General features: G+C 50.5%; 1 protein-coding gene across 1 annotated transcript in view; it reads left to right on the top strand.

The window, feature by feature from the left end:
- STK32B (serine/threonine kinase 32B) overlaps nt 1–27,660 on the top strand; it is a 201,602-nt gene that overhangs the window by 146,948 nt on the left and 26,994 nt on the right. Inside the window, exons 4-6 of the mRNA XM_004579221.2 lie at nt 4,134–4,307; nt 22,436–22,473; nt 26,722–26,811. Coding sequence (XP_004579278.2) covers nt 4,134–4,307; nt 22,436–22,473; nt 26,722–26,811 — 302 coding nt within the window. The remainder of the gene's footprint in view (nt 1–4,133; nt 4,308–22,435; nt 22,474–26,721; nt 26,812–27,660) is intronic.

Below are 27,660 nucleotides of genomic sequence, written 5' to 3' on the forward strand. Positions count from 1 at the left end.
GAAGTGGTCCGAAGTCCAGGAGGAAGGAGCCACCTCCAACGCAGGTTCAGGAGCCTGCCGACCTTGGTTCACTTCCACTCTTGGCTGCCTCTTGGTTGTGGCACGTTGGGAGTGTTTAATTTCTTCAAGCTGCAGTGTTCTAAGTCATCACATTTGGTAGTAATGCCTACCTCTGTGGCTTGTTGGATGAAGTACAGTACCTACAAAGGACTGAGTGGTCCCTGGCATGCAGGGAACAGGATCATTGCAACACACCAGGTCACCCACTTTGGTCTTTTAGATTCAGAACAGATTGCCCCCAGGAGGGAGCAGCCATGTGAAGCGGGGCTGGTCTGCCTCAGCACCATGGGCGCTGGGGGCCTGTGCACTCTTGCCAGCTGTGCTGGGCACTGCTGCGCTTTGACCAGCAACCCGGGCCTCCACTCGCTAAGTGACATCGCATTCATGCCATTGGGGGCCACCAAATCTATCTCTAGTCACTGTCCAGTATCTCCTGAGCTAACAATGGTGCTCCCAGCTAATCCTCCTGGGAAGGAGAGAAGCTCCAGGAGCAGCAAGGTGGTCTTCTTAGGGTCAGGAATGTGTAGAGTGTGGGGAACCCAGAGACCCTTTCCTGGAAGGAATTCACCTTCAGGCTCCCTAATGGAAACCTAAAACTCGGGTGAGGAGGCAGGTGCTCACGGCTCTCATCCCATCCTGAGCTTCTCATTGGGGCTGGCAGTGTTGGGAGGACTTGCTTGTGGCCCTCTCTGTGTGAAGTGGTCCCTGCAGGGTCTTGCTGGTGCTCTGCTCCGACTTTGTTCTCGAATGTCGAGAGCTCCTGCGTGACGCACAGGCCCTGCTGCTGTTGCCTCACGTGCGGAACTTTGCTTTTGTGCAGCTGGCTTGGAAATGCTGTCAGTCTGCCTTGAGGGACCTCAGACGGAAATCCATGCTCAAGCTGCTGCCCCGAAGGGGGTTAGTTCACGGGAGACAAACTGTTCACTCTCACTGAGAGCATTGCTGGAAGGAACCAATAGGAGATGTTTCAGTGCCAGGAAGGAGGCATGCTTTTGGTTAACTGTTCATTTTTCTTTCACCACAGCACGGAACCCTGTCCCTGTTTCTGCCCTTGCTCAGATCCCAGGGGAAGACAGGGTCCCCTCCCGTCTCAGGCCAACACCCAGCATCCTTGGATCATGGTATACAAGTCCTCTTCCTTTTCCCTGGGTCTTTTTTATTCTTAGGCTTGATCTTGGGTTGATTTTTAGTGTTATGATGTTGCATGGAGTTTGGAAGCCACTTGGATCCTTTTTGGAGCAAAGTAATGAAATTACTATTTCTTAAAAATAAACAAACATGGAAATTGCTTCCTCAGACGCCTACAGCGACAGCCAGGCCATGATGTATGCCTTCAAACACATGGGAGAGGAGTTCAATTATCCCGCACCCTCTGTGGGCCGGGGTTACTGCAATGGAACGTGGCTGCCTTGTTTGGGGTCTCCATCAGTCCGGCAGCAGCGTGCAGCACTATTGTGAGTACATAATTACAGTTCTAGGAGAAGCAGAGGCACAGTGGACAACGCTGCTGAGCCGTGGGAGAGCATAAAACTACACACAGAGAGAAATGAAAAGCTACTCTGTCCTCTCCAATAATCGCATCCCGTCTCCTTGGGAAAGCGAGGTCAGTAGTAGCCAAGGGCAAAATATGAATGTGCAGCCAAAAGCAGCCACAATCTTGAAGTATTGTTCTCTTCGTTTTTTGGGGTTTTTGCTCTTTAGAATTCGCTGCTGCCAACTTCCCCTGGTTAATTCATGTTGCTCCTCCAAAGAGTTCTGATGGAATCTCGAATGAACTGCCCTTTGCCAGTTTAGCTGTGAATTCAAGAGGGCAGAACTCGCTGGTTATTAATGCAATGTTTCCACAGCCCATCATCCATTAGAATACAAATGAAACATCCTTCCGCGGCGAATTAGCCTTGAGTCCTGTGACTTCCCTTTGGGCATCTGTGGGGTGGCAAATATGTGGAACATTGTCTCAGATGGCTGTTTCAGTTCAGCTGTGGTTCGCGTGTTGGGAACTTATTCCTCAAAGCCCTGAGTTAATAGTGTTGGACATGGAGTCTTTGAGAGGCCACTGGGGTAAAACAAGGCCATGAGGTTGGGGCTCTGCGAGGAGCTGAAAACTCTTACAGAGATGGGAAACCATTTTTGTTCTAGGGGGCCATTCAGACATTTCCAGCATCACTTATGGAGCACAGGAATTTGTAAGTCTGGCAATGAGCCTGCAGACCAGGGGTGGCAGGGGTGCTGGCTCACACAGTCCGGTCCCTGCCTCCGTGTGGGAGACCTGGATCAAGTCCCCACTTGTGGATTTGGCAATGCAGGGAGTGAACCTATGGGTTGGAGCTCTGTGTCTGTGCCTATCAAACAGAAATCAATAAATAAAACCCTGGGATACAGATGAAGGTACTTCAAGAAGTTGGTGGACACATGGAATTAAAAGATATGTGCGCTTTCCATGAAACATTTGAAGTACGCTTGTATCCCTCTGTGTGTGTAGCAAATCATTGTTAAAACTTCAATGGCAAATGTTAAGGAAAATCTGTAATAGACGTTTCATGTTCACGGAGTTTTGCTGTTGTGAAGGTATGAATTCTCTTTCATTTGAAATGTAATTGTAACAAAAATCAGAGGTTTTCAAGAGAATAGACACATCCATTGTAAATTCTAACACTGTGTATGAAAAGGAATGCAAGCAGCCAAAGCGATGGTGAAAGAAAGACTAGTTCAGGGTGTTCACCACGTCGGCTCTCAAGGCTGCCAGCAAGGAGCGCCAGCACCCCCGAGGCTCCTCTGCTGCCATGCGCTGTTATCTTAACCCGCCAGTCCCTCTTGGCTTGTTCCTGCCTTGGAGCTCTCATGCCTGTGGCTCCTCGACCTAGAAAGTTCTGTCCATGCCACTTCCTTTGTCCGGTGGCTATCTCAGAGGACCTCCTGGAACCCCCTTGCCAAATCAGCCCCCGTGCCTTTCTTTCCAGACGTTGTGCCTTCACGGCCCTGTCCCTCTCTGACAGCAGACCCGCACTGCACTCTGTGTTGGCACTTCCGCTGTGCCTCTCCCACAAAAGCTGGTGTTGTGTCCCCCTTTCCTGCCCATGTCGGCAAGGCCTCCCACTGCTGCCAGTTCAGCTTGTGACTGGTGGGTCGTGAACTCCCCTGCCAGGCACGACGCATGCCACGCCTCTAGCTGACTCACACCCCCACCGTGTATCCTGTCCCAGAGTGACCCTGGTTGGCACAGGTCCTCCAACCCAGCCCACCTGCAGGAAGGGGCTGGCGACTTGCTCCCCACACCCCACTACTCCCCAGAAAGGCGCCTGAGCACCAGCCCTGACCTTGCCAGGGGCTGTTAGCCCAGCTCTGCTCTCCCAATGACAGTTTCTTTATTCTAGGGTCCCCAGTACAGTCTCCAATTCATGTCTCAAAAGGCTGCCATTCCGTAAGCGTCTGGCACAGCCGTGACTTGAGGCACAAAAAGCAGCTCCCCTCTCCTTTGCCATATGTAAACACTTGCAAATGGTGACTGAAATGTGTTGGAAGTAGTGGGACTGCAGGCCAACCACTTCCTGTTTCCTGGACCCCTTGTCTGCGCAGCAGGGGGTACAGAAGCTGCTTCCGACACTAGAACTCCCCATCCTACAATTATATCCCTGGCATAACCCCTTTCCTGTGACTACCCTACACCCGGCATTCCTGAACCCCTTGTGCCTCCAATTGTAGCCCATGTGGGATTACTGGGAAGTCGTAAGCATCCCTAGAGACTGACTTCTGCAAATCCTGGTGAGACCAAGTTAATGCTTGTGCCAGAAGTCACCGATCTGCCATGTTCTATTAAAGCCCAGTGTTGGTTATTCTGCATGTTTTTCACAGGGAAGGGGCTCTCGCTGGGTACTCCCAGCTGCCTTTGCTACAAAGAAAGGAGGTGACCCTGACAACATGGAAGGCAGCAAAAGCCTTCCACCCCCTTCCTCTCCCACAGCACCATGACCTGGGCAGCCTGGGTCCACCCTCTGGGCTTCAGTCTGCTCTCCTATAGAGTGGGGGCATTGGCCACAAGGACCCTGACCTTCTCTGTCCCTCTTTGTCTCCAGGTACTCCTTCCAGGACGAGGAGGACATGTTCATGGTGGTGGACCTGCTGCTGGGGGGTGACCTGCGCTACCACCTGCAGCAGAGCGTTCATTTCTCGGAAGGCGCTGTGAAGCTCTACATCTGCGAGCTGGCTCTGGCCTTGGAGTATCTGCAGAACTACCGCATCATCCACAGGTACCTGGCCGAGGCAGGGACCGCATGAGAATGGCGGTGAGCAGGGGAGGGACCCAGGGGCAGTTTTCAGGCAGGGAAAGGATCTCATCTCTGAATGCGTGGTTGATAAAAGAGTCCCTCATGGGGTTGACTTTGTCTGCCGTGCGCATCCAGCCTTATCATGGGATCAACATGGCCACTCTTGCTACCTTCACCTGCTCCACTCTTTTCTTGGGGGAGACTGGGCTGGAGACTGGGGGCTCACATCTTGAATCAGAAGGGTCCCAGTGGCATTTGTCCTGCTCATCTGTGGTCCCGTGGGCAGCTCTGCTCTCTCACTGTGCATCTTTTGAGGTTGATGTTGTACACGTCCCTCCCTCCCAAGAGGACTCAGGATTGTTGTGGGCCTCAGCTGGGCATGCTGAGTGGCTGCTGCCTTCCCAGCGCTGCTGGCCAACACAGGCAAGCAAGACTGAAGCTCGACAAGAGGCTCTGGAACATGGCATTTTCTGGAACGAGGTCTTCTCAATGACCACAGGGAGGTTGGCTTGCCTGGGGGGCTCAAAGACCGTTCCCTCTGTGCTCTTGTACTGTTTCCCACTGATTATCTTCTGAGTTGCATGGTTTTGGAAGACTCGCTGAAAATATTGCTGAGCATCTGTGTGAAGACAGATTATACACACACATCCCCACAGTTATGCTTCCTCCCTCCCAAAACCCTGGAAAAGGATATTACAAAATGTTTGGAGAGTGACAAATTCATAGGACTGGGGAAGGCGAAACCATAAGGTTTCCTAAGGTAGGGCCTTAGGAGTCATTGGAATGATGATACAGAATGCAAATTATTTAGGATCCCAGCAACAGATTTTCATCTGTCACTGGGGGAGCCTGAATGGGGCTAGAATGGAACACATCCCAGAGGCCCAGCACTTGACTGAATCTGAAGGGAGAGCAGAGGCGAGAGGCAGATGAGATGAATGGGTGGAAAACCTCTTAAATACGAAGGATTGCTGACCGTTTTACATGCCCTGCACGGCAGGATGGCTGCCGCTTCCTTATTCAAGCAATGGTCTAAAGGTTGCTCGCAACTGACGCTAAAACAGAAAGCCTGGGCTGAAGGGCACCAAGTCTTCTTGGGTTGGGACATAGTGTGAACACCAACAAGGTGATCTGAATGCATACACACCAGCTGCCCCTCAGGAAGGGTGGTCTCAGCCAACCTCCTTCAAGCAGGAAAGCTGCTTGATCACCGTGAGAACGTGACTGAGCCAAGAGAAAGCCATTGTGACATCACAGGTTGCCCACGGCAGCTCAGAATGTAAGTTCATGGTGAGAAAGCCCCGTTCAGGTATCGCCAGCTTTGCAGCCCACTCAGTGACAACCAAGGACTGTCAGACACCAGGAGAAATCCCACACCAACATCAAGATCCAAGACATCAAACAGGAAGATGCAGAGCTTGAAGTAAACAAAGGCCCCGAAAACATCAAAATCAACAGGATCAGGTTATTATCTCCCCAGGGAAGTTGTTGTTGTGCAAGTGTAAAACGGGAGGTTCACTTTGTAAGCCTGAGAACAAGCATCAGGAGTTTATAAATTAAAAATGTAAAGTGAAAATCCTGGAAGATAGGTTGAAAGATGAGCCTTTAAAATACTTTCCTACGAAGTTCGAGTGAAAAGATTAAAAGGAAATGTGAGAGAAAAAAGTTAGCAGATTGGACTACCAGCCTAGAAGTTCCGACATCAGACAAAAGAGCAAAAGCATAAAGGAAGAAATTGTCGGTGAAAGAATTAAGATCTCTGAGACGTAGATCTCAGAACTGAAGGACTCTTCCAAGGACACTTTAAAACAGCTAGAAGCAGGCAGCCCCAGCAGATCCCAGATGTGGTAAGTTTCCGCAGGAGAGCAACAGTCAGACTGAAAGCTTGCAGGGATTTTGAGTTTCTCACATACATGAGATGTGTCTTTCTCCAAGTGATTTATCTCAGAAATTTTTATCTTGGTTCACTCTTAAATCTTAGGAGAATATGAAGGTTTTGAACCAAAGGAGTAGGTCAGGAAGCAAGGAAATGGGAATAGAGAGTGCCAGGAGATGCCAGAGGGATGCTAGCTGTACTTGGGGTGGTGTAGACCACCACGCACCCGGGGGGGGGGGCGGGGATTGGAAGGCCCTGGGAAAGACTTCTTCAGGAAAAGTTACCAGAAAGACTTTCTGATCCAGCTGGCTTTTGTGGTAGGAGACTGTTCAGTTCATAAAGACTCTTGAAATAGCATTAGTGAGAAAGTCTCCTCTCTCTCTCTCTCTCTCTCTCTCTCTCTCTCTCTCACACACACACACACACACACACACACACACACACATGCACATACTCGACCATTAAATAATGAGACAAGTATCAGTCCCAGGGAATCAAGGTGTTATACAAAACATCGTCTATGTGGCACATCTCAACACGTGGTACCTTGTCATAATCCCCTAAATCCTAAAAACTGATGTAACCAAAACCGTGCCCCATTGGAGAATGGAAGGAATTGGGGAGGATAAGCATGCACTCTTAGAGACCGGCGAGATAGGAAAGACTTCTCAGTCCTCCTGTGCTGTGGTATGAAGCCAACAATGCAGAGTCTGGAGTGAAAAAGTGAAGAAAATTGCAGAAGTCTTTTATCATAAGCAGGTACGGAGCTGAATTCCCCCTGGAGGAGGCAAATGGATAGAGAAGAATCAATGGAAGAGAAGGTACTAAAGTTTGCTGTTACCATGAAACTGGAGTCCTCGGACTATTTGCACACATAACTTGGACATAAATAACAACCCAAAGGAAAGCCACTGTGCAAGGGCCCCAGTTGCTCATTTCCTCAGTCACCTGCCAGGCTGTGGATGCAGGCGTTCTGATTCTGGAGGCCCTGTCGACAGCCCTGCGCTATTTTTGGTAAAGGTCAACTCATGGCACATTGTGGCACCTCCACTGGCTGGGCCTCTTTGTAGGTGCTGAAAGGAGAGAGTTCCTTACTGATGAGTTACTGATGTGTCACTCATGAATTGGCAAAAATATCCTTGCAGATCTTGAGTCATCAGGACAGTGGTCAGAGAGATGTCAACTTAACAGGGCAAAACCACAGATAGACAAGGCAGAAACGGAATCATCACCTTTATAGCGTGGCTAACTGCTGGCGCTCTGTCACTAAGTTCCAGCAGATGCTTTGAAATGGCTGTACAGGGTGCTTCTCCAATGGAGGCCATCTGTCGTTAGAATCCAGGTTAACAAGAAGGAAAGGGAGCTATATGGTCATTTAGGTAATTTTTCTTTTAAGAAATCCTCTAAATCAATGAGTAATGGCCAATTTAATGTGTCAACTTGACCAAGTGGAGGGATACTCGGGTTGTGGAAAGACATTATTGCTAACTGTGTCTGTGAGGGCATTTTCAAGAGAGCAGCACTTGAGTAGGGGAACTGGATAAGCAGAAACCCTCCCCCGTGAGTGTGGTCATCACCCAAGCCTTACTGGGCTGGACGGAGGCAAAGGGCAGAGGAAGGGAGAATCCTCTCCCTACATGAGACATTCACCTCCTTCCTCTCGGGGGTTCTTGCTCTTGCGTCTGCCAACACTTACACAGTCAGCCTCCCACTTCTCTGGTCTGTGGAGTTAACAATAAGTTGCACCATTTGCCTTCCTGGTGCACCAACTCGCAGAGGGCAGTTCGTGGGACCTGAGAGTTGCTGTGAGCACACAAGCCAGGTCCAATGGCAAGCCTCCTTTTTATCCGTTCATCTATTATCATCCATCTATCTGTCATCTATCATATCATATCTATCTATCTATCCCCCATCTAACTTCTGCAGATCCATCTGGCCCATGTCTGTCTATGACCTTTCACCTGCCACCTGTCCATCATCTATCTATTGCATTGGTTGCATTTCAAGAACTGCAGTGACTTCAGTTGAATTAGCTTGCCAATTCCTCCCATTTGTCTTATAAATCCCCTTTTCAATGTGTACATGTACACAGATTGGAAATTAGGAGTGTGTGTATGCTCTATGCATGGAGACATATAGTAATGAAATGCAATGTTTTGCCTTCATCCGTCAGCTGAACCTAGAAGCCCCTCACTGCGCATGTGCCAGACACACTCAGTGCGTATCTACAGATAAACGGTGCTTGTCACAGTGCAGACACACTTGTAGGGAATGATCCCTGTGTGAAAGTTGGAGTTTTGATCTCCCATGTGGTACAGCTAGACAAGTTACTTAACTCTACTGACTTAACTTTCCTGCTTCACGGTTTATAAATTCTGTGAACAATGTCCTTAAAGACTTTAACTGTGCCTGGCTTCTTTGGGGTGGCTCAGTTTGCTGACTTGGAAACCAGAAGTTCAATGCTTCATATGTTCTCAGTGAGAACAATTCTCTCTCAGTTGAAGGTGGTGTTAAATATCTTTAGAAAAAAGAGAGCATACGCTGGTGAGGTGGTTAATATCCAAGCAGAAAAAGATTGCCGTAAGTTCCAAATAAATGATTGTTTAAAGCATCAGGAATGACTTTCCATGACATTTGAACTGGGTCTTTGTTTTCCATCTGGGCAGAGCAATGTGCCACCCCAAAGAGGCACTGATGGATGAGACACCTCCCCTGTGTCTGAGCATCCCTGGGGAAAGAAGCCCCTGTTGTGGGGAACAAATGACTTCACCCCATGGGGAAGACAATGACAGAATGCCAAACCGCGGTCCATAGGAGCTCTGAGGAGGGACTCCACACCCAGCCTGGAGAAGGCAGCAGGGCAGGGCATACAACTGGCAGGGTTTAATTTGTGGGACAATCAGGGATTATCCCAAAGACGATAAATGCAGAAGGTGCTGGGAAGAGGAGCCTAAACTTAAGAAGCCCAAGTGGAGGCCCCATGTCTGCCTGGGTGGGAGGTGAAACATTCGGAAAGACACTGTTTTCATGTCCCGATGAGTTGGAGCCCAGGAGCGGTGTGATCCGATTCGTCATACTCAGAGTCTCTTGGGTCGATGGGCAGGTGCCGCTGCCCTACAGCTGTCAGTTGAGGGAATATGAGCTCATTCGAAAAGAGATCACAACTCATGTGATGTCCAGGACCCTAGGAATGCTCACTCTCTGGCTTACTCACTGGCTCGCTCTTTCTGGCTTTTAAAAAAATCTAGAGCTGTGTAATGTGAGGTTGTTAATAGCAACCATTTGTTCATCATTCTGAATAAGGTGGTGATCTAAATATTCATCCCAGTTCACTTGGCACCACGTTCTCAGGACTTTGGGGGTGAACATTTTCAACACCAGCATTGTCTGTATCAAACTGTGCTCTGAGAATGCCTGAAGGCATTTAATCTTGCAATGTCAATCAGCATCTTCCTCAGCTTAAACCGGGACTTGTCTGTGCAAGTCTTCAAAGACGTTTCCTTATTTTCTTGATTGTCTAAAAGATAAGCATAGGGGTGATAATCTTTAAAACGCTTATTTTGTTTTGTTTCCTTGGACAGAGTAAGAAAAAGAAGTCTCTTTAATTAATTATCTAATTAATGAATGCATGTTGTGGCAGTTAACTGGATTTACTCCCAGATCTTTGTCCAAATAAAGCACATTCAAGGACGTTGAATTTGGGACATGACACAGCCTTGGGGGACACTTTTCATCCTGCTTCTGTCATATACGTGGGTTCCAGTAACGCTGCTTTGTGACATTGTCCTAGGGCTCCAAGGAGAGCAGGGGGCCCCCTGCAAGTATCTTGAGTCCCTCCCCACCCAGTGCTTCCCGAGGAGAGGCCTCCAATGCAGCAGCCCCAGAAAACACTTTCAGGGTTGTCTCTATCTCCTGCACACCCACTACAGGTCCTGACACGCAACAGGTGCTTAATAAATGCGCAAGTCCTGCCATACAACAGGTGTTACTACATGTGTCTTGAGTGAAGGTTGAGGCCCAAGAAGCTGAAATAACTTCTGGGTTGTTGGTTCTTTCTGCCCTGGTGGGCTCTGAAGTATTTCAGATCCCAGATTAACACTCAGCCAGTCAGTACTTTTTGTTTTTGTTTTGTTTCCTGCTTTCAAAACTTGACTGCTGTTTATTCACTACGGACGTGAGCCACGTCACAGCACTCTTAAAACGGGGTAATAATTATACTCTATCATGTGTTTCAAGTTCGATGACTCTCCAGACAGGTTCTGGGACAGGTATTTGAGTCCAGGCGGTTCAATGGAAAAGGCAGTTGGGAACAGTAATTTAAGGAAAAGGGGCAGAAGGGGACAGACCAAGAAGGCTGGCTGTGAGGCACCATGACAGAGCTCTCAGTCATCCCTAGTGATCTGTGCACCCGGATGGTTCCTCCAAGAGTGGTTTCAGGTTTCCTCAGCCAGTCAGTATGTAATGAACCCCCACTGTGTGCATAACTTAGACACACCTCAAGTGTGCTCAGTAACACCTACTGTGTGCCTGCTGCTGAGCCCAGAGTGGGCCTCAGGAGACAGGGCTGTGACCGTGGCATCAGCGTGTTGGGGAAGTGCTGAGTCATGGTATGCCCACAGTCCTGCCAGAATGAAAGTGGGCATCAAGAATCAGCCAGGCTCTTGAGAGAGGCTTGCATCTGGACTGGGCCTGCTGGGGAAAGACACATGGAAAATGTTCTTGGGGCAGTCAACATGAATTTGTTGGTGGCATTAGAAATTGTTACAAGATATTGGGCAATGTAAATCAAGTACGCTTTAATATTCACACTCTAGCACAGGAATTTCACTTCCTAGAATGGATCATAATGTATTCAGCCTAGCCTGAGCATGTTTACTGCAGTATTGTTTGTGATAACTAATACATTTTAAATAAGCTCAAAGAAAAGGGATTGGCTTAGTAAACGCAGAGACTATAACACTTCTGCATATAATACTATGAAAGCCCTGCAGTAGTTGGGTGATTTTATGCTCTTTGGAGAAAATTATACATTATACATTTGCATGATTGTAACAAAATGCCTACTTATTAAACAGGATTATCCGTTTCCCAATACAATGGAGTTGAGGGGAGAGAAACATAATAATTTCACTTTTCATCTTTTTTTCTACCATATTTTTTTTAATGAGCATGCTTCCCCTTAATGAAGAAAACTAAAGAAAGATTAGCTTTCAAAAGAGAAGATGTTTGTGTAATGGGAGTTTAGAATGCAGTACCTGTTCGGAATCTCAGCCATCGGCTAAGCCAGCTCTGGAATCGCACCCAGGAAAATTCATCTCATCCTGCCTTAGTTTTGTCATCCTTAAAAATGGGCTTATGGGAATGAAATGATCTATGGTCAAACTCCCTGAATGATTTTGCCTAGTCTGTGTGAAGCCCTCAACAAGGTTGGTGATAAGATAATAGTAAGCACAGGGCTGGTACAGGGTTTTCCCCTTAGAGCTCCTGACCTTTATTTCAGAACACTTTTACATTTGTAAAACCAAAACTGCCTCTCCATCCTTCACAGCCTCCACTGTTCTCTCCCCAGTCCGCTTCTTCCCATACAGGATGAAAAGTGAGCTGAGTTCTCACGGGATGAGGGCCAGCCGCCCAGCAGTGCTCCAGGATAGCTGTGCTCCTGGGGTTGTAGCGGCCAGAAAGAAATATCCAGTCAGAGAAAAACTTGGAGGCATGCAGGGTGTCATTTAGAGAGGACACTCCTGTTCCATCTGGGGAGCAAGTCCATTCTTTCTAGGCATACAGCTCTGCTTCCCCTTCTGTTTCAGGCTAGCATTTTGAGAATTTATGGTTTCATGATGACAGAAAAGTGAAATACAAGAGGATCCAATTTATTCCTTAAAGGGATTGTTCCGTCTTCTGGGTACAAATTGAGCTCACAAATTGGGTAGAGAGTGTTTATGTGAGATAATAAATTTTCAAGACAGAAACCTGAGTCTCAACTTGGCATCAGAGAAACTGGAACAAAATCCGAAGCAGAGTGAGGAAGCTGCAAATCTCCGACAGGCTCCGATAAACTAGAGGCTGTTTTATACAAGCTGTTCGGAGGCGCGACGCTGACTGCAGCGTCAGGAAGTCACGGCTACATTTTTGGAAATGTCGGTAGGCAGTGGGAGCAAGGAGACTGGATTTTGTCCTCAAGTTCTCTTCCACAGCTCTGAACCCCTTCCCTGAGGAAGGCCTCCCACTCATTCACCCAGTCATTCAGGACACAGTGTTGGAAAACATCAAGACTTGGCTATCAAAGAGAAATGTAAAGATCAGGAACCTGCCACCTTAGAAGGTCTCTTCCTCATGGACGGAGCCCACAACTTAGTAACAGAACCAACTACGGTATTTGAGCTTCTGACCCATGAGCCAGGAAACATATACACTCATGTTCATAGGCACACTGTGCATCCGTTAGAATCCAGGTCTGTGCTATCTGACCTCCAGGTGCTAGACAGAACGTCAACCAATGAAGTGGCACATAGAGACAGAGTTCCCTGAGGAGTTCCAAGAACTGAGACCCCACATGTTGGTTACACTTCACGTGGGCTCATGGAAGAGATGGACTTTGATGCCTGAAAAGTATTTTGGCAGCTGCAAATGAGGACAGGCGTCTCCCAGGGAGGAGTTGGCACAGGAAGGGTTAGCAGATTCAAGCACCAGCAAGGTTTCTGCTTGGGCTTGCTTCAAGTCTTCCTAGATAGGAGTTTGAGTGCACAGTTATTAAATGTGGGATTTATTGTGTAACAACTGCCACAAATGTTGTCAAAGTAGTTTCTTTCAGTGAGGACCATAGTGAGAAAAGAAAATAGGAAAATGGTGTAGCTTTTCCATATTTACAAGTTGGTGGTTCCTGCCATGAAAGCTGGCTTTGTGACATGCAGTCTTGGAAAAACTGAGATGGTGATTCACCTACCTAATCATGAGTTCATCTGGCTAATGACCTAACCACTTAAACATTGGTTCATCCATCCACTCAGCCATCTACTCACCCGCCTGCCATCCATAACATACACTCATCCATCATTTGTTTATCCATCCATCCATCTAATCTGTCAGCTGTATATCCATTTATCCATCCGTATGTCCATCTGTCCACTCATTCATTCATCAGTCATCTATCCTCTCATCCATCCACCTATCCACCCTCTGCTCACTCATCCATTCTTCCGTGCATCTACGCATCCATCCATCATTGCTCCGTTCATCCATCCACCGTCCATCCGTGGTGACTTACCAGGTGTCTACATCATACCAGAAGAAGAACACAGCAGTGAATACCAACCAGGGTTCTCCCCTCCAATGCATCCATTCTAGTGGAGGGAGGCAGCCAGCAAACCAATGAGGGTGCACATAATCTTACATGGTGGAAAGGTTCTGCGGAGTCAGACGGGTTATTGTTCGTCATGGAAGCATCCAAAATGGGTTATCTGATATGAGAGCATGTGAACAAGGGGCTGGGAAAAGTGAGTGCAAGAGGTGGGGTTCTGAAGTCGACGTTTCTCAGTGGAGGAGTTGCAAGATGAGACTGTACATTGCACATGTCAGGGACTCGCGGACACCGATGTGGCTGGAATGGCAGTGGTAGAGTGACAGGAAGTCAGGCCTGGGCACAGGATGGGCAGTGGCAGAGTGACAGGAAGTCAGGCCTGAGCACAGGATAAGACCGAGGATAAGAGAGCTTTATCGCCTTGAATTTTGTCCTGACAGAGGGAAGATATGTCGCCAGGCTTTCAGCAGAGGAGTGACGTGATGTTATCTATGTTTTCAGTGGATGCGCACTAGCTGATTTATGCAGGACCATTCTTGCTGTGTAGAAGCTGGCCTGCAGGTGGGAGGAGGGTCTGGCTCCACTCCATATGGACAAAGAGAAGGTGAAGGTCCTGCTACACACTGGAGAAACGTCCACAGCATCTCAAGAGCCTGTCTTGCCATCTCTTGGCAGAGCCCACTTCAATTCAGTTTCCTGAAAATATAGAGTCACTAAATACATGCTGTCCATCTCAAAAGTTCTGCTCTGAACTGCCAATCCCAATGCTGCATTCTAGGGTGAGGTGACAGAATTGGAGCAGAACAACGTCAACCTTCCAAGTGTTCTGCAGAAAAGTAAGATAGGCCCAAGATTAAAATAAAAAAAGACATCACTATGTGCTTTGATAGAGAAAGTCCTAAGGCAGGGGCAAGGGCACTGTGGACATCACAGCTTGTTCAGGGAGATGGGAGTTCCTGGTGAGATCAGACAACCCTTTGCAGAGCAGGTGGGGTGTGGGCTCCATTTGGAGGACCTAGTTGGATGCTGGTCGTTGGAGGCCGTACTGAGGCAGGAGTTTCGCAGGTACCAATCAGATGGCTTTCTAGTTGGGTAAAGTATGTACCTGGAAAATGGGCTAGAGTATTTCTTTAACTGTGATAAAAATACATACTCGACACCAAGTTTGCCATTATAACCATGTTCAGGTGAACTGTAGTTCACTACTACGAAATGCATTGACAATGTACCGAAGCTAGCCAGTCTTTGGAACTCTTTTCATCCTGCGCAACTGAAATCCTGTATCCCATTTCCCTCCCACACAGCGATGGTAATCACCATCATGTATCAGAATCCCCCTTTTATAAATGTAATGTTTCATTATACATCATCCCCATATACTGCTTATACATTCATACTTTGGTGGATATTTAGGTTGCTTATCTCTTTTAGTTGTGGTGGACAATACTGTTATGAACTTGAGTATAGAGATTTGAGGCCTTTTCTTCAGTTATCTTGGGTACACACACAGAGGTGAAATTGATGAATAGTAGAGTAATTAGAGTGTGTGAAAAAGAAATCTTTCATCCACTGGTTCACTTCCCCAATGGTTACAACACGTGTGAGAAATGCATGTGTGACAGTCTCACCAAGAGACGAGAGACACGAGCGACTCCGGGCCAGGTGATGTACTTGCTTTGGTGGTCCCCTTACAGCAGAAGGACCTGACGTTTCATGTGCACTTGAACGCAGGTCCTGGCATTGCCTTTGTGAAGCCGATGCTGAATATTGTGCTTTCTAAGTTGGAAGAGCAAGTCTGGGCGGTCAGTGTGAGAAGTGGCCTGGTGGGAGCTGCCTTGCATTGAGTTCCTCAGGCTTATTAGATGCATGAAACGACCCGTCCTGGTGGACACCCATAGCCACATTCTGCAACTGGGAGTACTGGGACCCGGGGCAGATTATCAAGGCTGTAAGAGGCAAAGAGAATTCGGGCCCGGCGGCGTGGCCTAGCGGCTAAAGTCCTCGCCTTGAAAGCCCCGGGATCCCATATGGGCGCCGGTTCTAATCCCGGCAGCTCCACTTCCCATCCAGCTCCCTGCTTGTAGCCTGGGAAAGCAGTTGAGGACGGCCCAATGCTTTGGGACCCTGCACCCGCGTGGGAGACCTGGAAGAGGTTCCTGGTTCCCGGCATCGGATTGGCGCGTACCAGCCCATTGCGGCTCACTTGGGGAGTGAAACATCGGATGGAAGATCTTCCTCTGTGTCTCTCCTCCTCTCTGTATATCTGGCTTTCCAATAATAATAAAATCTTTTTTTAAAAAAAGAGGCAAAGAGAATTCAAACTTGCATCTGCCGATTCCAATATTCCGCTTGTCCCATCTCCCCCTCCACATTTAGACTTTAATTTCAGAAGAAAAGAAGAAAAAAATTCTTGTCTCCTGCAGAGTTCATATTTTCCCCTAGAACAAGCTAAAATAGCAGTGTTACACAGGGGCTTTTTTTATCAGACAATGAAAATGCATTCGGCAGTGTCCAGCGGAAGGCCATTTGCCCCCACTATTCAGAAGTGCCACAGGGAAGCACTGGGATAGCTCTTTGTGCCTTTTGATCTGGCAAATGGAAAAGGAAGGAAGCTTAACTCGTGTGGTCCCAAGGGGTGGATAGACAGAGGCTGGCTGGATTCTGTAACCTGTCCAGTTCGATGGCCAGTGGTCTTGCCACATTGGTTACCTTTCATGGCCCCATTTCGGAGGCGACTGGAGCCATTTTGGGAATGCTGGAGCGAGGATGATGCGGGGCAACAGAACGAGGGGCTGGAGGCACCTGGGATCCCTGGCTTCATCGGGCCCATGCCCATACACCTGTTAAACTTGGCTGAGCTCCTGTCAACTTTTAAGGGCAGAAATGGGAACACAGCCAGTTTATCTCATGAGAGCCCTGGCTGGACTATTGTAGCAAACCTTTCGTTTTTAATTTTTCTCTACTCACTGCTCATTTTCACTCTGGCAAAGTTTTTTCCCCACTGCATAGTAGATCCCATACAGATAGATCCCATCACATTGTAGGCAACTTGGAGAGTTACTAGTTCAGTTCAGACTATGTAAGACTTGGAGCTTTCCTTGCCCCCATTACTTCCCAGTGTGGTGTAAGGCACCTGACATGGGGAGGGAGCTCATCAGCTGTCAAATCTTTTCAGCTCTCATTTACCACAGAAGATGGGTGTGGAGGGCAGACCCCTGAGGGGTTCACCCCCAGTCCTTCACTCTTTCTGGGTTTTGTGCATCAAAGGCACCATGGAAAGGAACTTGCTAACCCTGTGGTAGTTCTGTGCTGTTGACTGACTGGTCATAGGTGCTCTGTGCATGGAGGTGTCCTCATGCTGGAAACAGCCGCAAACATGCCTCTTGTCGACCTCAATGATGACAAGCAAGGGTCAGAGGTGATTTGTGCTGTTTGTGTGGAAGAGCGTTACAGTGGAAGCAGGCATGATGCATTCAACTGCGGGCACATTCAGAGAAACTGAGGCAAAGGTGAAGAGGAACACATCAGATATTCTGGAATAGTTGTCTGTCTGCTGCCGCCAAGATTGCTAGCCAGGGTTCTGTAAGCTGAAGGGGAGCAGAGTTGCTGGTTCTTGCCAGAAGCAGAGGGAGGCTGTTCTTGATGTCCTTGATGTGGGCCTTCCGCAGGAGCTCTCTGTGAAAGGCTGTATCTCTGACAGCTTCAGGCCCTTGGTGGCCAAGGCCCTTATCTCCACAGGGGGACAAGAGCGAGCGTTAGGCCTGCCTTTGCATGGCAGTCCAGAGAAGGCCCTCCTTCTCTCACCCTCTTCTCTTCCTGTCTTCAGGAGAATCCCCCCACAACTTGCTGCTCCCTGGGGGCATGCCCAAGCCCAGCAGTGTGAATGTGGGTTCCCCCAGGAGAGTTGTACATCCTTGCAGTGCCAGATGCTGGGCCAGGCAGGCGTGTGGAGGGAGGGCTCCCCTCTGCCAGACACCTCATCCCGAAGGGTGAATGGTCCCCAGCAGCGGTTCCTCCAGGGTCTGTGGTGTGAGAACAGTGGCTAGGAGGAATTGCCTCTTGAAGGAAGGCCACACGGCCTGCCTCCCTGGTTTCAGCTGCAACCTTGTGATTGGTGCTGGCTGATGATGTGTGAGCAGAGACACCGAAAGGAACCGCTACCTGTGAACGCTTTCCTGCCTCTTCCGCCCCTCACCCACTGTGCGCCTCAGGTGGAGACGTGATGCCCAGAGCACCTCCCTGTGGGCTGGAGAACCACATCCTCAGGCTGTCAGCTCTGGACTGGCCACCTCTGGGTCTTTGCTTTTGAGAGGAAGGTTCTTTATGTATATATGGCATAGTATATGTTTATATATATATATTTTAAGATTCATTTATTTTTATTTGAAAGGCAGATTTACAGAGAAGGAGAGTCAGAGAAAAGATACTCTGTTCACTGGTTCACTCCCCCAGTGGGTGCAATGGCTAAAGCTAGGCTGAGCCAAAACCAGGAGCCTCCTGCAGGTCTCCCATGCAAGTGCAGGGTCCCAAGGCTTTGGGACCTCTTCTGTTGCTTTCTGAGGCCACAGGCTGGATGAGAAGTAGAGTAGCCAAGACATGAACTGATGCCCACATGGGATCTCAGATGTGCAAGGTGAGGATTTAGCCACCAGGCTATCGTGCTGAACCCTAAAGCCTCCTTCTAGCTAATCTGTCTGTATCACTCATTCTCACTCAGATCAGCAGAGGACAGGCAGCAATGTATGAGCGATCTCTCCCCTTCTTCCCTCTGTTACTCTGCCTTGCAAATCAATCAATCAGTCTTAAACAAACCAACCAACCCTGTGCACACAGCCCAGGGAAGCACTTCTGCCTTGTGTCTAACATCAACCCTTACTGCTTCTCAGGTCACACGCCTGTCACCTTACCCCCTGGGCGGGACCACGAACCCCATCAGGCCATGTCTGGGGGACATTAGACTTTCCTTGAGTGCTGTGAGCACAGCTGGTCTGGATGAATTCAGTTGAAAAGCTGTGCACTCCATGGGGCCTGGAGCACACATGGTTACTAAGATAATCAACTCATGATTCCCCAGGGCGTCCCACCGAGCTTTGCACCTCCTACGACCCACCAGAGCACTGGAAAGCATGGGTTTGACTGATTCCTTCGTGAACAGGATGAGCCCAGCCATATGCCTCCCAGGGTGCAGACACCTGCCAGAGTGGCTCAGACATTCCCCTTTCCCAGCCTCTAGGCCAGCTTGGTTTTCTTTCTCTCGGGTTGCTCCTGGAATCCTCAGTGGCAATAGTCTGTGGTTTTCCTCCCCAGACCTGACCCCACCCCCTCAGAACAGGGAACTGAGAAGGAGCAGAAGCCAGGGGAGAGGGTCCCGAAAGGAGCGCGACCACCCCTCATGTGGTGCAGGTTCATGGCTGCTGTTGATATGCCCCGTTTCCATGAGTCAGGCCTCCCCTACGGCGACCTCACAAAACCGCCCTCGGAGTGGCCTGCAGCCCTTCCTGGAGCTCTGAGGCCCCACGAGCACCCACAGCTGTGTACAAACTCTGGTTCTTGGGGCTATAGGATGGAGGTCCCATTTCTTTGCTAGGTGTTGCTCAATGGCCAGAGGAACTGTGTATCTCTGCCTGGGTGGCCGCTCACACACAGCCTCAAGGAGTGCTCAGTTCTGTCCACCAAGACAGAGTCTTGCCTAACATGAGGTTGTGGGACCGGCATCCCTTCCACTTGGGACATAATTCAGCGCAGTGGAAACAGTGCCCCCCACTGCCTTGGCCATGCCCTGAAGGCCCAGGGCATGCTGTGGCCTGGTCTTTCCTCCCCATAACTTTTGCCACCTCCCCATAACTTTCGCTGCCTGCTCTTCAGCAAGAACACTGCCACCTGGATTATGTACAAGTAGCTCTTCCTTGCCTTTCAAATGTCAGCCCGGTGTCACCTTCTCTGAGTGGCCTGCCCTGATTGCCACTGAAAGCCCCTGCCTCCATCTCTCCCCTAAACCCTGGCTTTTTTTCTACAAGTCAGTGATCAAGCTGTTAGTTTCCACACTTTGATGCCTGATGCCCACATGGAACATGGCATCTCTCTTGGTTATGGTGTGTCCCTTGTGACCACAGCAGGGATCCCCCAGGGGAGGTGCTGTGGCTCAGGCCTCACAGTGGGACCATGAGGACCCCACCTGCTGCTGGAACCCCCCGTGCCCCTTTCTGTCACACCCATGTGGTCACTTTCTGGAGCTGCTATGGCAAATCAGCACAAAATGAGCCCTTCAGACAGTGAAAATTCCTTCTAGACACCATCTCTAATGTGATATATGAGGTTCTGTGGGGGACAAGCATATGGGGAGACAATGTCCAACCCTGTTCCCCAGGACTGTCCAGCCCTGCCCACCTTGGCACATCAGCTTGACCCTCTGGATCCCAGAACTCCGGTCAAGGTCAGCCCAGTCCCGCTGTAAGCTTTGGGGCTGAGCTCTAGCACTGGCGGCTGTTTGCAACCTGCACACATACTTCCTGTTCCTTTTCTCACCTTTTCCTAGGGCGTCCCGCTGGGAGCCTCCACAGGCGAGGACCGAGTGTCACCGACATGACCTGCGAGCACCTGACTCTGTGCCGCTCGCCTCTTGTGTTAATTTCGCACCTTTACCAGTTCAGCCCTCCTGTGGGCGCTCCCGACTCCTCTCCTGGAACAAGCTCTCGGTTCACAGTGGCTGCTGTGGGAGCACGGCAGGCAGGGGCTCATGGCTTAACACGCATCAGCATGCGTGGGCTCCAACAGGCACAATGAAAATTTTATTTCACTCTAGGGATAGAGAGTTTCCATCACCCCTAAGAATACATTGCAATCACTTGATTGCAAATAGCCAAGGTGCATTTTCAGATACAAGTGATGTTGGACCAACTCAGGGGCACCTGCTCTTTGTCGCGGAGAAAGCTATCATTAGTCTCTGCACATTTGACATTTGCTATAAATGAGTGTGTGGGGCATGTGTTTCCAGAATCTACAGTTTTAATGCAGAGCTTCAACAAGTGTGTGCCTGAAAGGAGGATGGAGTCACAGGGAGAAGACAGCCAGCTCCTCCTCCAGCCGTGGTCTCTCCAGCAGAGAGAGCAGCTCCGGTGCTGGCCTCTTGAGAGGTGCCTCCACAGGGCTGAGGCCCCCTGGGACTCCTGTAAATCCCACATGGAGCTCAAGACCCATGTCTGCATGGGGTCTTCCCCCCAGGTCCCAAGTAAAGCAGATGCATCCCTGGGGAGAGGTTGTAGTTTGATTGACAAGAAGGATGGTAGGGTTATTCCTGGGGCAGGAGGATAGCAGCTTGCAGGCCTCCCCAGCTCACCAGACCTGCCTGGCCATCTGCCTACCCCACATCATTTTACAAAGTGCCTCTTGGAATAGAGAGCATGGAGCAGAACTTTCCAGAAACTTCCCCACTCAGATTGTGCCGCATGTGGCTATGCAGCCCTTAAAGGAAGCCAGTAAGCTTTCTGTGGACAGAAGCAGATAAGCACAGCTGTGGCCTGGTGGCTGCAGGGCTCCCTGTGCAGAACAGAACCCCTAGAGTTTGCGGCAGGTGCAGTGGTGAATGCTGGCACACGGCCACTGCTTACCCTCCCACAGACTCCAAACCCTGTGTGGGGACCGACAGTAGCCAGCACGGCATCAGCGGTCTGCACATGGACATTCTGAGGAACTGTCCAGGAAAACGTGGGCTCAGCATGTTTCCTGCTGCGGCTGGTTGGAGCTGTAGAAGCTGCAAGGGCCCATTAGACTCATGTGTGCTGCTGTGTGTGCACATACATGTGTTTGTGCGTAGACACGTAGATAGACATGCATGCATGTGTGCCTTGCACAAGTGTATGCACACATATGTGTTACTTGGTTTAGCCTGAATCACGCTGTAGGGGTGTCAGGAACCCACACAAGCAGACAGCTGTAGGGGTGTCAGGAACCCGCACAAGCAGACAGCTGTAGGGGTGTCAGGAACCCACACAAGCAGACAGCTGTAGGGGTGTCAGGAACCCACACAAGCAGACAGCTGTAGGGGTGTCAGGAACCCACACAAGCAGACAGCTGTAGGTGTGTCAGGAACCCACACAAGCAGACAGCTGTAGGGGTGTCAGGAACCCGCACAAGCAGACAGCTGTAGGGGTGTCAGGAACCCGCACAAGCAGACAGCTGTAGGGTGTCAGGAACCCGCACAAGCAGACAGCTGTAGGTATGTCAGGAACCCACACAAGCAGACAGCTGTAGGGGTGTCAGGAACCCGCACAAGCAGACAGCTGTAGGGGTGTCAGGAACCCACACAAGCAGACAGCTGTAGGGTGTCAGGAACCCACACAAGCAGACAGCTGTAGGGTGTCAGGAACCCGCACAAGCAGACAGCTGTAGGGTGTCAGGAACCTGCACAAGCAGACAGCTGTAGGGTGTCAGGAACTCGCACAAGCAGACAGCTGTAGGGGTGTCAGGAACCCACACAAGCAGACAGCTGTAGGGGTCAGGAACCCACACAAGCAGACACAGATCTGGCCTGCCCCAGGAACTGTGATTGCTGAGCTCTGGCTTCAGCAGCACCCCCACCAGTGGTTGAGCTCAGTTCCCAAGTCAAGCCTGCACAATGGTGCCAGGGAGATGGCTGTTGTGCCCTCCTCCCACCCACTCTGCTGGCGTGGAACCACCCACCCCCTACACCCAGCCACCCTCATCACCGTTGGGCTTGGAGAGCCCCCACATTAAGAATCTCCAAGATAAAAACAGCAGTTCCAGGGAAGAGGAGGGAGTAAGAGCGTGGTTGCTGTGGTCCTACCGCAGTTCCTCTGGGAGTCTTGGGCCAAGGCTGACCAGGGAGGGATCAGTAAGCATCCTTCAGCCGAGCCCAGTGCTGGGTGAGTGCTTTTGGGGGCGGTGTTGTGGTGCCAGCCTCTTTATTTTCTTCTGCAGGGACATCAAGCCGGACAACATCCTGCTGGACGAGCACGGTGAGCCTGTGGTGGTTACATGGGGCCCCAGAAGGGGGCAGGGGGAGGCTGAGGGCCGAGGGGGAGTTGGGGGTGGGGGAGGGGAGGAGCAGTCCACTCCACTGGTTCCAGTGTCAACTGGAAACCCTTCTGCTCCAACTTCAGTGGAGAACTGGGAAGGCAGTGGGGCACAGGTGGGTGGGGGCAGTTTCTGGTCTTGTCCTGCGTGTGGAGTGGAGCTTGATTGGGGTTTCCCTGCTGAAGGCTCCGCCATTTGTAGGGCAACAATGCACAAGTTGAGGTCTCTAGGCTCCTGTGATTTCAAGCAGCCACTCACCTCTGTGAGCCTTAGTGTTACTGTGAAGTCGGGGAAGTAGCACATGCCTTTCAGGGCAGTCTTGGGGGCACCAGGAGGTGACATGGCCTGGCAAGCTAGAGCTCCTGCCGCTGACACTCCCCGCCCCCACCCCAGGCCTGCCTGGCTAGCACCCCACCACCCCAGCCCTGCCCTGCTCACACCCTGCCACCACAGCCCTGCCCGGCTCGCACCCCACCATCACAGCACTGGGGTCCACAGGCATCTCTCTCAACTGACATGCAGGGGTGAGGTTTGGCATTTCCAGCAATGCACCAGGTGAAGTCAATGCGAGTGGCCGAAGGTCTGCCTGTTGAGTAACCTGTGGCAGGCTGCCAGGTGATGTCTTAGAACCCAGAAAATGGCCTGAGATCATTCAGCTGACCTGGTGGCTGATCGGCTGCAGGCTTTTTCTTTTCTTTTTTCTTTTCTTTCTCTTTCTTTCTTTCTTTCTTTCTTTCTTTCTTTCTTTCTTTCTTTCTTTCTTTCTTTCCTTCTTTATATATATTTCATTTTTACTGGAACATAAGATTTGCAGAAAGAGAGTAAGGGAGAGACAAAGAGAGATCCTCCACCACTGATTCACCCCCAAATGGCCGCAATGGCCAGAATTGGAGTGATCCAAAGTCAGGATCCAGGAGCTTCTTCTGGGTCTCCCATGTGGGTGTACGGACCCAAGGACTTCAGCTGTCCTCCACTGCTTTCCCAGGCTATAAGCAGGAAGCTGGATGGGAAGTGGGGAAGCTAGGACACAAACCAATATCATTATGGGTTGCTGATACTGCAGGTGGAAGATTAGCCTACAATGCCACCATGTTAACCCATCAGCTACAGTTTGAGGTGATGACAGCCCCAGAAAATGAAATTCGCTGGACTTTCAGTGGGCGCTATCACTCATGGCCTGTCGGTAGTGAGGTGGGGTGAGCCACCAGGGAGTTTTCTAGGGAACTCTGAGGCACTCAAGAATATGCCGTCACCTGTGCCAGGCTTCTGCAGGCCAGGAGCCTTAGCTCTGCCTGGAGCGCTCCTACAAGATGTGTTGGGGCTGTCACCTGTTGCCCTGTCTGCTGTTTGAGCCCAGGCATTTGACAGAGAATATATTGAGGTTCGCTCAACTCACGCTTCTGGCTATAGGCAGTCTGCAAGTGTGGTGCCCACATTTGGTAATGGCACCAACTGGGCATATTAGAGGGCATCCCAGGTGAGACTGAACCAACAACCCCACCTTTCATGTGCTCAGCTAATCCACATCACCTCACAGCACCCACTCCAAACACCATTGACCTGTGGCACTGGGGACTGGGCTCCAGACACATGCAAACCGGGGCCGTACTGAGAGCCCAACATAAACTTCAGGTGTGGTGGAGGTCGCCTTGCCTTCCCTGCATGAAGCCCAAAGACTGGGCAGTGCGGTTGAGGTCACTAGGCTACTGCCTGGACAGCCAGGGATGGTCCCATGACGCCAAGGGCAGTAAACCAAACCACAGCCCCCCAGTAGATATCTGAAAGGCAGATCCCCAGCTGAGGCTGACACACAGCTGTGCCAGAGGCCCGTGGCTGGACATGCCCAAGCCTTCCCAGAGGCTCTCGGCCCACCTGGCAGTGCCAGTGAAGGTCAGTCACCTGGCCCCAGCTCCATGCCCCTTCTCTGCTCAGGGCAGGGTGAGGGAGAATCACAGGAATGGGTCCCCTGAAGGTGAAGGCCCTGGGCAGCTCTGAGATGGCCTAGGAAGGCATGAGAGTTAGCTGTGATGTCAGTCCCTCCAGTGGTGGGAAGCAGTACCTCCAGGAGCCCCGGGACTGCGCACACAAGGGCTACGAGACCCCCACCACTGCATGCACCACTCCACGGATGCGGCTTCCAGAAGTCAGCCCCCTGGCCTGGTGTTGCCAGTGGCGGCATGACCGAGACTGCACAGATCTAAACAGCCGGGGGCCGGGGGAGGAGGGGTCGGGGGATTCTGGAGGTCTGGGATTCCCAGGAGGTGAGGCTGCAGGCGGGTCAGCTCAGGTGCTGGGCAAAGATTGTCTTAATTTCATTCAGAGAAGTGAATGAGGAGAAACAGTGTTCTAAACAATATAAAAATATGCGAGCAATGTAAATTCCTATTGGAATTGGCGTCTGCAGAGTGGCTCATGCTCCAAATGCCCTCAGCAGCCCAAACTGACCCGAGGCTGAGGGTCTCCCGGGGTGGAACATGCTTATCTTTCAGGGCTGCATTGACTGCAAGCTGGAGTCTGGAGCCAGAGCTCAGCGTCAAACCCTGCGCTTGCCTGGGACACGGGTGACTTAACTGCTGGGCTAGCCATCTGCCCCTACAAGTGCTGACCATTTACAAGGGAAGGGTGAATGGAAGAACCTTCCCACAGTAGTGGTGAGAGCCATGGCTCTGGGGACTAGAAGGAGGGCCCAGACAGATGTGCACCTCACACGCCCTGCAGTCTGCAACAAGAGTGTGAGTTCGCTTAGTGTTGGACATGAGAGCGTGGGAGGGTGCCGGGGATGAAGATGGCTTCGAGCCCCAGCTGGGCAGCACAGTAACACAGCAAGCTCATCCACTTCCTGCTTGTTGGCTGCACTCTAACCAAGCATGTTGTGTGTTAGCTCTCTGACTCCTACCACATTGTCATCCCCATTGTATGCAGACACAAAGTTAGTCCCAGAGAGAGTCTATTGCTAGTACTAACACAGCGGAGATGCAAGCCAAGGCAGGCTGTGAGTGTGTGGCCAGGAGCCAGGAGCACGCCTGAGTGAATGAGGTCACACTACAGCCACAGGAGGCTGGAACAGGCTGGGTGTGAGCTCAGAGCACGACTGGGTGGGGCCCCTGGGCATCCAAGCAAAGATCCGTGAGCAGCAGAGGAGCATTCTGGGTCATCAGCAAGCAAGTGCCCTGCAGCTGCATCTCACATGGCGATGCTGGACAGAGGACGCAACAACAGCTTACTCACACGGCAGTGTCACATGAGCCCGAGCCTTGCACGAGTGTGCTGCTGCTCTGTCCAGCACGGATAACCACATGGGGCTCCGCTCTCCCGCAGGCAGCCTCGTGGCTGTGAGCCTGTCTCATTTTACACCTGCTGCCGAGAAAATCTTTCTGTCTCTTAAAGGTGTCCTCCAAGACCCCACAAAGTCAATTTAATGTATGCCCAGCCACCTGGAGGTGTTATGTCCCATGTCCCAAACACAGTTCTCAAGTTTGGTGAGAATGCCACCAGCTGTTTGCACATGGTGTGATATCAGACACACAGAATGTCATTACATTATTTTTTTCCAGTTATCCAAGGCTACCCATGCTGGTTTCTTGTGTGAACCAAGTTCCCCAGAAAGTGGGAGCTGCCCACTCAAGAGCCTCGTCCCTCCCTGTCCCCCTCCGGCTCTCCCTTCTCCTCTCATCCCTATCCCCTCGAGCCCCTTTTCCTTCCTTCTCTTTCTCTCTCCCTTTGACCTCGACTTCCTTGAGCATCATCTTGGCAGGTGCAGCAGCCTGCAAGGGGCAGTAGGCTTGCGTCTGCACACCCCGCCTGCATCCATCACTTCAGACTGGGTGCAAGGTGTCCTCAACATCCCACACCTTCCCACTAAGTCCATCGAGTACACTAGGACCCCACTCGTCACACATTCCTCCCCAGCCTCAGCTCCAACTCACTCCCTGTCATTTTACGGGACACAGTCTGTACCAGTCTGGAGTCATGCTGTTAATCAGTATCTCTAAAACTTTATCCTGTTGGATCCTGCTAAGTGTATCACACAGGCCTTACCAAATGCATGCTGAAGCATTCAGGCAGAGCGGGCCTCGGTCCATGGAAGTTCTCACCTTTACCTGCATTGCACGTGGCTGGCCTCAGCTTTGAGTCCCAAAGCCCCATGTCCTCAGCCCTCACTAACCCAGTACCTATTTCTGTGTGTGCAGGACATGTCCACATCACCGACTTCAACATCGCCACGGTCATCAAAGGAGCAGAAAAGGCTTCCTCCATGGCTGGCACCAAGCCCTACATGGGTGAGTGTGTGAACCGTTCTATGATGGGGCCTCAGCATCCCACCCTGCTTCATCCACCACCCCCACCCGCCCCACTCTCTCCCTGCTGTGCCAGGCTGCACCCAGGCTCAGGGTGTCAGCCATCAGATCTGCTGCTGCCCACTGTGGGTTCACTAGCAGGCAGCTAGTGCCAGGGTTTCCCTGGGGCTGGCCACTTCCTAGAGGCACAACATTCTTTTAAACTGGTGCTACTGTAGGGTATTTTTGGTGAAAGTGCTGTTTCCTACCCACATTCTGTTTGCTCACCATTTCCTTTTTGGTAAGGGTGTCTTTCTGTGTGCTGGGCCCTCTTGAACCATCTTCAACGTTTGTCGTTTTCTCTGTCTTTCTCACCTCTTCATTTCCTAAAATGAGTTCTTGCTTTTACTCTTTGAAGGCACTGTCTGTTGTGTTTCTTTGGTGTGCTTTCTAGTAGCATTTTTTATTTACTAAATAATTTCCCTTTTGTTTATAAGGTTTTTTCCTGAGTTCTCCCACCTCATTTCTGAAGGTTTGTGTCGTTCATTGTCTTGTTCATTGTGACATGTCCAGCGCTGACCACTAACACTATGTGATGGTGACAAATGGTGTAATTCTGATGGTCTATGGGAGTGGTCAGTTATGGTACAAGAACTCTGTTGTTTGGGTGGCTCTGCTGGCTTGTCATGCAGGTGTACTCAGCTGATGGAGCAGCCAGAGGCTGGGCACAGCCAAGACGGCTGGGAAGACCAAGACCCTCTCTCTACATGGCTCCACAATCAAGAATCTGCTTGCGTCATTTTTTCTGATGTCCAGTTGGCCAGAGCAAGCCAAATGGCCAACGGTGAGGCA

The sequence above is a fragment of the Ochotona princeps genome, chromosome 11 (genome assembly GCF_030435755.1).
Source record: "Ochotona princeps isolate mOchPri1 chromosome 11, mOchPri1.hap1, whole genome shotgun sequence".
NCBI classification, from domain to species: domain Eukaryota; kingdom Metazoa; phylum Chordata; class Mammalia; order Lagomorpha; family Ochotonidae; genus Ochotona; species Ochotona princeps.